Here is a 15,683-nt window from a genome sequence, read left to right on the forward strand (position 1 = left end):
CATAGTTCTTTCCTTGGGTGTTTAATCCTATAAGCAGACCTTGTATTGAACTGTACTTTCCTGTGCTCGTGTTTGCAAGCTGTTAATGAAGTATTCAATAAATCAATACATCAAAAGCCATAGCCATTCCCTGAAGAAGACCTTACAGGTCGAAACGTTGGTTTCTGTTCATAAACTTCCAGCATCGTGGCTATGAGTGTGCCGCCCTTTTCTTCTGTTTTCATACAAAAGCCATATACTGGTGTAGGCCATTATTCACACAGCACAATTTAAACTATACAGGTTTCATGACATTCATTTTCATTTTTCTTTTAGGTTTTATGACCTCAATTACACCCCGCACAAAACCTAAACTTTGAACACTCAGTGTATTTTTCTGTGGCCTGGGGTTTTCTCTGTGTGTTCTGAAGCCTTTTGAGCTGCTATTTATTGCAAAACAAACTAGCAGATCTACAACTCATAATGTGCTGCGTCGCGGCACGTTGTGAGCTTGTAGATCAGCTATGTTGCTCCTTTTTTGCGTGACACTGTAGTACGGTGATGAAGGAGGGTGTAATAGTGGGAGAAAAAAAACATGTTGAAATATGGCGATAGAGGGTTTGTGCCGTGACGGTGACGATGATGAGCCTCACAGAGGAGGATTAATGACAGAGGGAGATTCATGGTTGTAAGAGCTTCAGCCTGATCCATCACCGTGTTTTTGTATGAACTTCACCGGTCTTGATGGGTACGGTATGCACGTGTCATTTCTGTTTTACTGTCCACAACAGGCTGCTGGCCCGGAAGTTATATATACTTTTGAATAATTCTGATAGTTTTAAACATAAATCTTCTCTTCTGGGGGTCCCCGCCCCCCGTCAATTTGAGGGTTCTTGACACGAAAATGTTTGAGAACCACTCGTCTACACAGTATATAGCTGAGAACCACTCGTCTACAGTATATAGCTGAGAACCACTCGTCTACAGTATATAGCTGCGTGCCATCTTGGAGCCGCCACAACCGGCACGCAACCAAGTACATACAAATCAGCCTTTTAGTGTCACTGACTGCACCAATGACTCCCGGCCGAGTCCTCGAGAGACACATTCCTGTATATTTTCTTTGGCACGGCTGTGATTCGGTGCGCTGCGGGTTACACAAGAGGTAACTGATGTGTCCACTGACCCACAGGGTCAGGGTGTTGGCTGGTAATTACCTCATTGAAACCTTACAAGCATCTGTGTGCCATTTTAGCTATATATATATATCATATAGGATTTAGAACAGTGGTTTGGAACAGTGGTTCTCAAAAGTAGCAGATATACAAGCACACATCACGTCACTTCGTGCCGCACTGCGAGCTTGTACATATGCTATTTTTGAACATTTTTGCGTTTGCTTCTATAGAGGTCTCCTGGCACAACATTTTCAGCTTGGGCCTCTGTGTGGCCATAATACATATCATTTTGGGGAGTCCTGCTTGGCACGAAAAAACTGATTTAGAAGACATTCATAGAATGTATCCTCAGGTCTTACTGGGTTACGATTGGAAAGCGTTCCGTCTTGTGGGAACACACATCGTCCCCTGCGCTCTACAAGGAGAGGCTGTGTCCTCTCTCTCCTCACTTTCTTAATGCTCCCTCTCTGACTCTCTCCCTGGCAGACAACCTATTTGAGACTTTGGCGATTAATTATTTACCCAGACAATGAAATGCCAAAGCCTCCTGACACACCGGCGGCATGAGAGAAAAGGTCACTGCACCATCCTCGCACACAAGCACGCACGCACAGTCGCGCACAGTCGCACACACACACACACGCACACACACACACACATGATAGAGGATAGTGATGGATGACAATAACATCTTTATCTGAGATTCAGGGAGACACGGTTTTCATCCCGACGTACCAATGCCGTAGAGACCAAGGACAAAGCAAAACCTGATGGATGGACCCAAATCTTCAGGATATCTCTCGAGAGTTCTCTTGAAAAAGGGAAAACGGTTGCATGTAATGGATTCAAAAGGAATATGAGAGATTGTAGATTGTATTAAAATAATTGAGTTCGAAATCGAAAAAGCTTTTTTCACTAGTTTTGCATGACACCAAGTATATAAACCAGGGTTTTATACTGGCGGTTAATCAGGTTTCACTTGATTTGTTTAAAATAAAACATTATGTTTTAAAGAATGTGCACTTCCCGATTATTTGACTAATTGAAAAAATAATCAACAGTATAATGATATTATATAAAGAATATCATCTATAGTTGGAGCCCTAGACTGCATGTCAGGTGAGGTGAACATCTCAGTCAATTGCAGTCCAAGTGTGTGCTGCCTGTGATGTTGATAGGGCAGGCCAGAGACTCAAGGGCCAATCATGAAAGGGCTTTTGCAGTAACCTTCTCCTGGATGAGGGGAGGGACCCGGGCATCATTTCAAAAATGTCACCTACCTCGCGGCTGAATGAGTCTTGGCCTGTTATGAAAACTAACAAAGGTGATAGTACGTACGCGCACATCCACTCTAGCCCAGGCGCTGGACAAAGATTTCTTCCTCCCGTTTTGAAAATTCCCATCGCTGTGAATTTGAGGACATTTGTGCCTTGTGTTGTTGCATCTTTCAGCTTTCGGCTATGTTTGTGAGATAAAATGTTTAAATGAATAATGCTTTTTATTTTTGTGTCCCCTCACAGCTCCTTTCCACGGCTGGCCAAATGGGGTGCCGATGCTGCCGGATGATAAAAAGGTGAGAAGTGTGTGTGTGTGTGGTGTGTGGTGTGTGTGTGTGTGTGTGTGTGTGTGTGTGTGTGTGTGTGAGTGTGAGTGTGTGTGAGTGTGTGTGAGTGTGAGTGTGTGTGAGTGTGTGAGAGAGAGAGAGAATACAATTGTTTGCACAGACCAGTGGTTTTCAACCAGTGGTCGGTGGACCACAAGTGGTCCTTGAGAGCCTTCCAGGTGGTCCCCAGCTAAATGATGGAGAATTGGTAACCAAATGGAGCCTTGTAGATGCGCTCAATGCGCCACGTCGGGGTTGTAGAATCTACAATGTAGATCACCTACATTCCTACAATATTATTTTTGCGTTGAACCTTTAGATATCAAATAGCTATTTTCGGCAAAGAGATTCGGTGTAGAGGGAGAAGAAATGGAGGGGGGTGCTAGTATAGAACCCTGGGGGACTCCAGTCAACAACGTAATGGTTTAAAATCACAAAACCCACGACCTTCAATCGCCACTACAATTCCCCATGCTCCCCGATGTATCTGTTCGTAGCCAACTAGACAGCGTTTTCCCTTGGCACGCCGGGCCAAATATCTACTCCCCCGCATAACGATTTTTTTTTGGTCCTGTTTCATGCAGATAGTGAGAGGTCCATTTATAATGTGTCTGGACTCGGAGCGACCTCACTGGGGCTCTTTGTATAAACGGTGGGTCAATATGCCAATATCCATCAGCCGCAGGCTACCGTAGCGCTCCACAGGACTGTGGCCCTTTGTTAGAAGCCAACAAAGCAGTGTCACCGTTAATGTTCTTGTTGAGGTATGGCGGGAGATCGAGTGAGTTTTATTTAAGTTAACATAGCGGAGAGTCTCCTCCTCAAGTGTCTCTCTCTCTCTCTCTCTCTCTCTCTCTCTCTCTCTCTCTCTCTCTCTCTCTCTCTCCTCCCTCATCACATCTCTTCTAGCAACAAGGTCTCTTTTTGGAACAGGTCTCACATAGTTAATTTGTAGTTTGTGTCCTGGGCTGACACTGAATTGATCGTTTGGGTCGGACACACACACACACACACACACACACACACACCACCCTCTTAGCACATTTTCTTCCTCTTTCCCTAGTTCGTACTGTCACACACACACACACACACACACACACACACACATCACATGCCTCCCTCCCTAATTGCCTGGTGTGGGGTGTCACATTTCTGGGCTTAGTGGCGTGTGGCGATTGGCAGGGAGGGTCGGAGTGGGTTACTAGGTCAACTCCCACTTACACCAGCCTACACATACTGTATGGGTCTCCCAAAGCCTCCACCAGGGATCCATACATTCGTAAATAAACAAATTAAAAAACAGATGCGGGAGACATATTCTTAACCACTAAAGCCAATTCTTTGTACCGGAATGACAGCCACTCTACAAGCTCTCAATGCATCACATGAACAGGTGTAGTGAGTGAGCTTGTAGATCTTAGGTTTAGAATAGTTTGTCAAAACTTGCCCAAAATGGGGACAACTTGCAGGCTTATGTGGTTAGTTACCATGTGTTACATTGTGACATTATTGTACTTTTACTCGTGACAGAGTACTTCTACATGGTACTTTTACTTACAGGAGCCAATTCCGTGTGTGTGTGTGTGTGTGTGTGTGTGTGTGTGTGTGTGTGTGTGTGTGTGTGTGTGTGATCATGTGCTACTCAAAACAAACACACCAGACATTATATAACTTTGTTCGGAAACAAGACTGCGATTAACAACATTCCAGCTCTTGGTACGGAGGGGGGAAAAGCAGAGTGCTGTCGGGTGGCGAGCTCAGGAGGTAGAGCGGTCCGTTTGGGGACCAGAAGGTACACGGTTCAATCCCCTGGCTCCTCCCTGCTTAGCGTCCATTTAAATTGTTCTGCAACTCAACTGCCAGATCACAGTTTTAAAACGTTTTTCCCCTTTGTGCCTTAACCCATTTTGGCCTGACCTCGAAAACAGACCTACAAAGATCTGCTATTTTTCAATAGCTAAATCATAACATAATGCTAACACCAAAAGGGGTTCCCGCCCAAAATGGATTAAATTGATTTTGTGCAAGCGTCCCCATTCACTTATAGCAAAACATAAATAAAACATTAAAAAATCCACTCCACACTGTTCATCACAACTTAAGCGGTGTAATGGTACTGTTGGCATAAAATCCATATAGGCATGGCTATACCTGCTGCATTCTACATGAGGCCTGGGTCTCTGTAGTAGGAGGATGCAGGGCTTGGTATTGTGATCGCATCCTGGGGGCGTGGACGTGAGGCATCCCTAATCGTTGCCTCTGTCACCATGACTGTTTACACATAACACGGGACGTGCCAATGGCTTCAACGACAACAAATGGAATTGTTGCACACAAAAACCGGACAAATTGACAATGCCATGATGTTGTGTTGTTGTGTTAATTAATAGGGCTGGGGTAATCGATGTTCTATTGATATTGTGACATCGAGACTTGATAAGTCTGCGATTTAGGATATCGTAAAAGGCATTGCAGAAGATGTGTCTATTGGTCTGAAAGCAGCAGTCATTATACACTATACCCCCACCCTTCTCTTGCCATACAGGTTTATAATAGTGTTTCTGTCTGTCTCAGGCTTTTTTTCTTGTCTGTTTTTCGTTGTTGTAAACAAGCACTTAAGCGAGAAAGTGACTGATGTACTGACTTGTTCGTCATTTTTGTATCTGGCTTCATGAAAGCAACGCTCATCACGACACCGAGCACAGGCGGGAGTGAGGGGAGGAGGAGGAGAGAGCATTAAAAACTCAACTACTGTGAGTGCTGTGAAAGTGGAGAGGGGAGGTGGCGACGATGGGAGAGACAGTAAGGTGGTAAAAGCAGAAAGCACTTGAAAGGAACACTGAAAGGAGCAATTCAGGTCACTGTGGACTTTCTCTGTGACATTATAATGCTTCAATTATGCTCCGTCGCATGACGTTGTCTCTTGCCAAAAAAAATTGCTGATCTACAAGCTCACAACATGTGACAGACACCATTGTAAGTAGGACAACAAAAATTGGGTCTGAACAAGGCTTAAGAGTAAAACGGGGAGTATCAATAACTCCGTCAATGTAGCAAAAATGTTGCCCATAGGTGACTTATAGTACTTGTGAGCAGGCCAGGAATACAGTCCATCCATGCACACAGGACTTTCACATTCAGTTGCGTATGAGCGATGAGGATTTGGAGATAAGTAATATAGGACCCAAAATGCTGAACAGACAGGCAGGAGCAGAGAACGTCAAATTAAAGTATTTATTATACTGAAAACACAACAACATAATGGGAACAGAACACCATAACAACATCTATACTCAAGCAGGGAACATAAGGAACTGAGCACAAACTACATTAGAAAGAAAGATGGTGTATGTGCTTGTGCTTGAGAGAGAGTGAGATACCAGAGAAGAGAGGGGGAGAGGTGTGATATTGAGAGGGGCACTGGAAGGTTATGATTCTTGGAGGGGGGTCCCGTACGCAGCACACAACATCAAGAGCGAAGTGCGTATGGCACACACGCCATGCGGCTCTCAGTGGGAGGTGTCTGACAGCCTGCTACACAAAATAGACAAAGGTGCTTGGGAGTGTGTGTGTGTGTGGGGGGGGGGGGATGTTCACGTCACGAAGGGTATGGAGCTAAGATAAGAGGTGAATTGGTGAAGTTTACGTTTATACTCAATTCAATTGTATTTCAGACTCAAGGTCCATATCACATACAAAATGACATAATACACAAATAAGATGTAAAAAAAAAAAGACAAATGAAAATCGTGAATTGAAAATGATGCTCGCAGTCTGTAGAGGCTGTTCTGTTGCGCCATATGTCTCCAAATCATGGAAGAGCACCGCATGTTGTACTAGCAGACATTCTCTTCTATTTTTGCTGTGCTACATGATGATGATGATGATGAATGTATGAAGTATACATAATATTATATCAGAGAACCTTCAGGCTTACGTGGTGGTCATGGTTGGAATCACCAAATCCCTAAAAAATAATGTGTGTCTGTCTAGTGTATGTGTGCACAATAATGTAATGCATGTAATGTGCATAGTCACGTCACAGTTCCATTCCTCCTGTCTACCCAGTTGTCTGTCTTCTACTCAGCTGTGAAGATTAGAAGACACTAAATCTGACCGTATTTTACAGACGGCATGAATGAGTGTTCTCCATGCTGCACTCCAGTGTTGTTTTTGCCAGCAAATTTTGATTTTAGTTTTAGTCATAGTCTCTTAAATAGTTTTAATTTAGTCACCTGGAATGTTTTAGTGTTAGTCTAGTTTTAGTTGGGCCTTGATGCCGTCGTAATGGCTGTTTTTACACTTGCTGAAACTAGCCGATCTACAAGCTCACGACGCGTTGTGAGCTTGTAGATCAGCTATTTTCAGCATGCAACAAAGTAAGTGTAAAATGACTTATACTGCATCTTTGTCCACGAGTCCCATTTTAGTCTAGTTATTATTTGTTGACGAAATTGTCAGTATATTTAGTCTTAGTTTTAGTCATCATAGCTTAGTTTTCATTTAGTTTTCGGAAATAAAATCAACACTGCTGCACTCCCATGACATGCAAGTCTGCTGATAACATCCCTCCACCACAGAAGACATCCTGGAATGGATTTTTGTCTTGTTTTGTTTGTTTTTTTCGACGAAACGACTGTGTCGTGCGTTCTGAAGTGTAACAATGGCATCTGGTGAGTGACTGCACGGCGGGGTGGCCTTGTTTTGTCACAGCGCATGCCATGGATTCATGCGGTGTCAAAGTCTGACACCCGGAGCCCCCATGCCTACAGTCCTGTGTGTCGGGCCGTTTTTAGTCTGCTGTCCAAGTAGTGAACAGCAGGACTGCCCTTCTTTCTTTTTTATACAAAAGACAAGCATGCAATTTGGGTTTTATGGGGGGGGGGGGGGTGCTTGCTTTTATGAGAGCCAATGCGGCATGATCTCTAGGAATATAATTTTTAAACCACCGTTCATAGTGCGGGAAATGGATGAAGTGATGGTATGTTGCCGCAGTGCGATACAATGGTATTGTCTGGAAATGGGAAAGTTTTCGATTCCCTGTCGCAAGGCCTTGACCATTGCCACCAGTGTGTGTGTGTGTGTGTGTGTGTGTGTGTGTGTGACTGTGTGTGTAAATGTGTGTGAACGGGTCAACCCAATGCATACATTGTAAAGTGCGTTGCGCCACATAAATGCAGACCACTTACATGTCTCTCTCTGTTCTGTCTCCCCGTCTTTCTCCCCCCCCCCCCCCCCCCCCCCACAGCTACATCTATGACCCGTCCGAAGCGGGGGATGGGAGGAAGAGTGACTCTGCGGGCAGCTCCCTCTACCAGCCACACCACCTCTCGGGGGACGCCCTGGGCGGCCCGGACGCGCCGAGCGGACACAACAAGCAGAAGCAGGGCCTCCACAACATGGGCTACAGCAAGTCCAGTGACGGCACGCTGAAGTTCGAGGCCGACAACAACCACTTCAACAGGCTGCACGGTGGCGGCGGCGGCGGCGTGCTCGAGCGGGAGCTCGCCAGACACGGGGGCTCGCCGCCCTGCCCCGACGGCCGCCTGTACATCATCCAGCCGGAGACCCCGGGGGGCCCGCGGTGGCCGACGCAGGACCGAGGCCCCAGCCAGGTGCCCGTCTACCCCAGCATGCAGGACTACTCGACGACGCCCTCCCTCCCGTACAGCCACGCCGACAGCAGGAAGAGCCACCACGGGGACGACAGAGGGCACAGCTGGGACTCGCCCGACATCGGGGGCGTGAGCCGCGGGACGCGCAGCGGGAGCCTGTCGGCCGACGAGGGCGTCGGGGGGACGCCGGACCCGTGCGACACGGGCGACGAGGGGAGCGTCCGCTCGGTGGACGTCCACACCAGCACCACCAGCGTGTCCTCCTTGAAGACCGCGGACGGCACCATGGAGAGCGGGATCTGCGACGTGATGAAGGGCGAGGAGGAGGAGGAGGATACGGAGGAGTGCAACATTGACGCGCAGAGCGTGACGGACTCCATGGTGGCGGAGGCCCTCGCCGCGCTGGAGGCGGCCACCGCCGGCGAGGAGTGTGACTAAAAGCTCAAAGCCCAAAACCGGAGGCGGGACGAGACGGTTTTAGCGGCGTGATTATGTCCTGTTGTTGCACGTCGACCCAAGTGATTCAACTGGTTCAATTCAAAGGCCCAAAACCACACCAATGGGTCGCCCATTGGTGTGGTTTGGGCTTGAGGGTCTTCCTCTCTGCCGCAGAGATCAGGAACATCCAGAGGGTCTCACCGCTCCTCGTTGAGCGTCGCAGAAACGTATAAACTCTATAAGTGGCTCGGAGCCGAGGAGATAATGCCACTGCAGCCTGCGATACAGGAGACACTGCCACAAAGAAAAAACGACATTTTTTTATACAAGAACGTGGCACGATAGATGAATGAAGATAAATCGAAATGAAGGAAAACCGGTTTACAAAATACATGCTTTTTTTTCACCTCCCAGAAAAACATTTTCCTAAATTTATTATGGATCGTTGTCGTTATATAACTGCAGTCACTCAGACATTACCATGTCCATTTCGCTAAGGAAAGGACGGAAGAGTCAACACCACAACATTTGTATAAAGGTACAAATGAAGAAAAGATCTGGTTTCATAGATTGTGAATACTGCCAGCACCCAGCCATACAAAGCCGATTTCTTTTTCCTTTATTTTTTTTAAAGCCCATTTGAATAAATCTAGCTTTCTACACACTCCTCAGACTCAGAAACTCCACAGTACTTTGCCGTCTGCCGTCCTTGCCATAATATGAACTACTGCTCCAGATCATAGATAGCAGAGAGCAAGTAGTAACACACCACAGAGGCAGCACAATTAGCAGGTTGCCCTTCGCCCGGCCCATTATTCAAGAGTCAATATTTTCACAGTGAAGACACGGTGCTTTGCCAATCATAGCCTTTTGTTTTGTTCAGGGAGCTCGCCCCGTGTTTCACCGAGATCAGAGGAAAGGTCATCACGGTATTCTTTTATTTTTTTATTTTTTTTTATTTTGTATGTACCAATGCTCTGTCTTTGTATTCTCTTTATTTATATGTTCGGTCAGGTTACTCAGGTATAGGACCTGGCTCAGTAAATACCACGGAGAGATCCCCTGAGCGTTGTGGAACTCATGAATTCATGCAAAGACTTGTGTGTGTGTGTGTGTGTGTGTGTGTGTGTGTGTGTGTGTGTGTGTGTCGGGTGGAGGGGCAGATTAAAGTGCATGAAAATACGGGCCTTATTTATAAAACATACTGTTTTTTACTGCATTGTTTCTGGTTTCAAAGAACACACAGTATGTGAACGCTAAATTTAATAACATACAGTATACACTGCTAGCAATCTGTTTTCTTCTATTGCAATGAGTATACGTTCAAATTGACTTGCTAATAATGACAAAGATTTATTTCTGTGATGAGCACGTTTCCTTGTCTGTATTTTCTTTTTTATAAATGAGGCCATTTAGCATGCAGTAGCATATAAGAGAGCATGGCCGGTTACTTCCCGCCCACTGAAGCAAAGACGGTATTTTCACGTGAAACCTAACTTTAAACCAAAATCTTAAGGTCACTGGAGAGACCTCAAATAACGATAAATAATGATTTTCCTATTCTTTTTTAATCATTACTGATTTTTAAGAATATAATTAATTTCTGACATCGTGCGTTGGCCAGAAAGGAAGTACTGGGCTTGCCGTTTGTCGTTTCTGGCCTGTGACGTTAGCTCAGTTGTTTCATATATCTGAAATTGAACTAACTGAGGCTAGACGGTACAACAGAAAATATATTTTTGCTAAAAGACAACACATTCGGTGGCCTTTTAAAGAGTTATAACTACCGGTATATGAAGAAGAAAAAAAACTAAGCTTTTGTTTAATGAATAATCTTCCGGAAAGATTTCTTTTTTTCATTGTTTCATTTCATTGTTTGCCTGCCAAAATCATTTCCTTCATCTCATGTGTTTATTAACGTACAATAAAGAAATGTATTTTAAAAATGTCGTGCCAAATATAGCCACTGCACTGCCAGCTAAAATCTTTAACCACTTAAACCCTATACTTTGTTGACTGGGGTTCCCCAGGGCTCTATATGCGATCCCTTCCTTTTCCCTCCCCTCTAAACCAAAACTCTTTGCCGGAAGCAGCTGATCTGCAAGCGCACCACTGCATTTTCTTTTTATTATGACACGTTGTTAAGTCACTGGCACTCCAAACCGTTTTCTTTTTGGTTCGTCACAAAGCTTTCATAATACAGATCATCTCCCCTAGAGAATAATGCATCTCCTCTTTCACTTTTACTTTTTACTCCATTGAAGAAATGTCCAAGTGGAACTTGGTATACAATGTCTTGTGTGGGTGTGTGTGTGTGTGTGTGTGTGTGTGTCTGTGTGCGTGCATGCGTGCATGCAAGGAAGAATATGAGTAATGATTGTTCATTTGTGTGCCTGCTAGCCTGGCTCCAGCCCCTGAATCGCTAGCCTTGCATTCAGTGTCTGGGCTGACGTTGTACAAAAGAAAGGCAGGGTTTTCTCGGTTGAACATTCAGGCAGAGGGTCTGGCGACCCGTTTCCAGTCTGTCACTATAACGCAGAGGGTCTGGCGACCCGTTTCCAGTCTGTCACTATAACGCAGAGGGTCTGGCGACCCGTTTCCAGTCTGTCACTATAACGCAGAGGGTCTAGCGACCCGTTTCCAGTCTGTCACTATAACGCAGAGGGTCTGGCGACCCGTTTCCAGTCTGTCACTATAACGCAGAGGGTCTGGCGACCCGTTTCCAGTCTGTCACTATAACGCAGAGGGTCTGGCGACCCGTTTCCAGTCTGTCACTATAACGCAGAGGGTCTGGCGACCCGTTTCCAGTCTGTCACTATAACGCAGAGGGTCTGGCGACCCGTTTCCAGTCTGTCACTATAACGCAGAGGGTCTGGCGACCCGTTTCCAGTCTGTCACTATAACGCAGAGGGTCTGGCGACCCGTTTCCAGTCTGTCACTATAACGCAGAGGGTCTAGCGACCCGTTTCCAGTCTGTCACTATAACTTTGTACCTTTATTGGATTTGTCCGACTGTAGGAAAAAAGCTTTCGCACACCTAGAAATCAGGCGTATGCACAGGTGCATCAATAAAGGTGCATCAATGAAAGGAATGAAAATATCTGCTCGGTACATGAGTATTTCGTTTTAATAATGCAACGTTTCGGTCCCTCCGGAACCTTCTTCAGGCATGCATGTTGTATTTGTCCGACCCATTTAAAATTCACCCGTTGTTATGTTGACATCGTCTATCCCGCCGTGCCTACAATCTTTTACACAACCCCGCCGGGGACATCAATAACGCACCGAAAAAAGATTAGCATCGGTGAGAGAAACTCCATACTTTGGCCCGGGTTCACTGTGACAGAGACAGAGACATATATACGAGGGGGGATTGTATTTGTGCAGGAGGACAATGTGCGTTGTTTATGGATTCCTGCCTTCATCTCTGTATAATGAGCGTGGCCGTCGCCGAGGGACAGCGTGTTTAAGCTGGACTGTCACAACAGTTAAGAGCCTTGGTAGGCAGCGGGGCGAAGCCCCCGGCGCTATACTGCTAATGAACACCTCGGGGCTTTGCCTGCGAGGCACGTGGAAGAGAGAAACACGCCGCCAGAGCCTTGGAAACGTGGCTCGTTTAAGCTGCCTCACGTCACATCAAAGGCTATTAGCACAACAGTGGCGGGAGATGAAGTACTCAAATGTTTTACTTAAGTAAAAGTATCAATACTGCAATATAATACTATTTTACAAGTTGCAAGTATAGGCCTATTGGAATCAAAATATAGGCTACTTAAGGTACCAAAGGTAGAAAGTAGGCTACTCATTGTTGTGCAGAACCATGTCAAGTTTTCAAATGTATAAAAATCTTTTGAAAATAGATTCAAATGATGCGACTGATTGATTGATGTATTTATTAACAGATTGGAGAATTACAGTACATTTGAAGCACAACTCAATACAAAACTGTTAACTATGGACGACACCATAGAGCATTACACGGGTTTACAATAGGGTCCACCATGTTCAATTCATCATTGTGAGCATTGTGAGCTTGTAGATCAGCTATTTTCAAATGGCCGAACGGCCGAAATGTATATTAGGGCTGAAGTGATTCGTAATAATAATCTAAATCTACAAAGTAACTATAGTAACTTAAGTTTTCAAATAAATGTGGTGGAGCAAAAGTACTATATTTGGATCCGAGAGGTAGTAGAAAGAAAGCCTATTAGCAGTGGCGGAAGGAGTACTCTGATTTTATGTATTAATGTATCGTTATTATTTTTAGTAGTAAATGCACCTCTAGTTACTTTCTGGCTATTAGTGCACATGTGTTGATGTCTCCGGTGCTGCACTAATAGGGGACAGAACCAGAATAGCATGGTTGGACATTATCTATTCATCTCATCCACCCCCTGCGTCTTAACTCCCTCCCTCCCTCCCTCTGCAGGCTCTTTAACTTTGTTCTTAATTGCACACCATGCTTCTCCCAATTAAACATAGCTCATTATAGTGCTTAGTTTAGCAACGTTCTTCCGGCATGACCGGTCAACGTTTTTTTGTTGTTTTTTGTTAAGTGAAAGCAGCAACACCAGAATGGCATACAAATACACTTAAAAGTACCAAAAGTAAAATAATGCCCTGACCTTATGGCCCACCAACATACATTTACATTACTAACCTTACCCCTAACCGGACTAACGGTGCATAGCCCCCCCGACCGACAACGTGTTGTGAGCTTGTCGATCTGTCATTTTCTGCGAAAGCATTCCCCAGATGGTTAACAACATGCACCTTGAGGCTCTGAATAATGTGTCTATCTATAGTGAGTCTGTCATCACGGCACTAAACCAGTTTGGAGCTGCTTTGTTCACCAGTGGTGTCAATTTTGCCACATGATATTTTCAGACAATATCAGGCAGAACATTACTTTCTAAATTGACAGTCAGACATGATTGGCTCCAGTTTCTCAGACTCATGTCGTTGACATTACCACCTAAACCCATTTTGGACGGGAACCCCTTTTGGTATTACCGTAAGCATTGTTATACTTTAGCTATATTTTGAAAAATCGTGAAAATGTGGCACACATATTTGAATATTATATTCTTTCAGAGCGAACGTTTTTAACTCATATCTTTGCTTCTGATGGTCCCTGGAACAACATATTTTCAGATGGGGGTCAGTGGCCAATTACACATCATTTTTGGGGACCTTGACATGAAATAGTTTAGAAGACATTTGTAGAATCTGGTCTCAGTCCTAAATGAGAATCATGTACAAAATGAATTTTGTCCCTACGTGATCTTTTTGAATAAGACATGCAAGCTTAGACTAGACTAAAGGCCGCTTTATATTACATGAAGTCACACAAAGGAATACGTCGCTGGCAGCCTTAAGGCCATCAGACCTCATTACCAGTCTGGGTATGAGTGTGCATGTGTGCTCTGGAGAGAATGGTGTGGGTGGGGCCGTATACAATAATGACCAGTACCTGCTCACTCCATATTCGCAACATTGAGGACACAGCAGTCGTGGAAAATCGTACTCACATTTCTTACTTAAGTAAAAGTATCAATAGTGAAACATACAGAGATACTCTGTTACAAGTACAAGTCAGGAATTCAAAACGTACTTGAGTAAAAGTACGTATTGGTATAAAAATGAACTTAAAGTACCAAAAGTAAAAGTACTCATTGGGCAGAATGTCAAATGGATAAAAATCTTTCTAAAATGGCAAATCTATCTACAAAGTAACTAGTATTTTCCAATAAATGTAATATTTGATCCGAGATGTAGTGGAATAGAAGTAAAAAGTACAAATACCTTGAAATTGTACTTAGGCAAATTAAATGTACTTAGTTACTTTACACCACTGTTTAACAATAATTTTACTCTCAAGAGTTACAGATCTAATAAAGGGTCCATTTGGTTACCAACTCTCCATTTAGCTGGGGACCACATTGAACCCCCTCAAGGACCACTGGTTGAAAACCACTGGTCTACCAGATTAATGGTAAATATATACATATACTATTACTACTTTTACTTTTACTTAATGATGTGGCTACATTACTGTAGTATGCAACAACAACAACAGTGCGTTGTTCACAAAGTGTGTTCACTCTGAAGAATGAGCCATTAATCCATTATTTTGGTTTTGCGGCAGGCTGGCAGAGCAAGGAGTTCATCTCGTTTAATCATCGTGTGTTTGTTTTAGGCGGAGCTTTGCTTATCCACGCATCCTACGCAGTTCCCCATGTCTGTTTAAATACCTTCAGTGGCACTGCGTCTCACACCTTTATTAGCCTGCGTCTGTGTGGAGACATAACTTAATGCAGCCCGCAGAATACTGCTTTATTATTGTTTTCAGCGGTTTCAAATCCAAAGATGCAGACACGCTTTAATTACTTTGGTCTATATAATTATGTAGCTTAATGACTATAGTATTACAAAGTTCAAGATAACATAACTAACTAAATGCATTTGATATTAAATAAAAGGTTACTTTTCAGGATTCCAATTAAAAAACAGCACCAAATAATTCAATATTTCAAGTCAAACGTAGCAAAAGAAAAAGCTGTAGATGGGCTATTTTTGTTATGTAATATGCAATGTGGCCCCTCTGGAGTGAGGTTGGAAATATAGTGGCCCTCTCCATCGTCAAAGTTGCCAACCCCTGGTCCACATGCACAAGTTGGCCCTCCTAGTGTACAGTATCTGACTGACTTGTTTGTGCACAGTGGAGAGGAGAATAAATGCTGAAGTCTACATGTGTACACGTGTATTTCATTTGGTCCATTAGGCAGTGCGTCATGCATAGGTGTACTGTTAATGTACTGTTAATGTTTGTTTTCATCAAAGTTAATGAAGTCGTGTCACCCTAATTGA

General features: G+C 44.3%; 1 protein-coding gene across 1 annotated transcript in view; it reads left to right on the forward strand.

The window, feature by feature from the left end:
* The window catches only part of LOC308335038 (uncharacterized protein), a 28,207-nt gene extending 17,416 nt beyond the window's left edge, over nt 1-10,791 (forward strand). Inside the window, exons 2-3 of the mRNA XM_080791990.1 lie at nt 2,678-2,730; nt 8,009-10,791. Of these exons, the coding sequence (XP_080648116.1) occupies nt 2,699-2,730; nt 8,009-8,813 (837 nt within the window). The 5' untranslated portion in view covers nt 2,678-2,698 and the 3' untranslated portion in view covers nt 8,814-10,791. The remainder of the gene's footprint in view (nt 1-2,677; nt 2,731-8,008) is intronic.
* The last annotated feature ends 4,892 nt before the right edge of the window (nt 10,792-15,683 follow it).

The sequence above is a fragment of the Protomyctophum bolini genome, assembly GCF_963924005.1.
Source record: "Protomyctophum bolini genome assembly, chromosome: 20".
NCBI classification, from domain to species: domain Eukaryota; kingdom Metazoa; phylum Chordata; class Actinopteri; order Myctophiformes; family Myctophidae; genus Protomyctophum; species Protomyctophum bolini.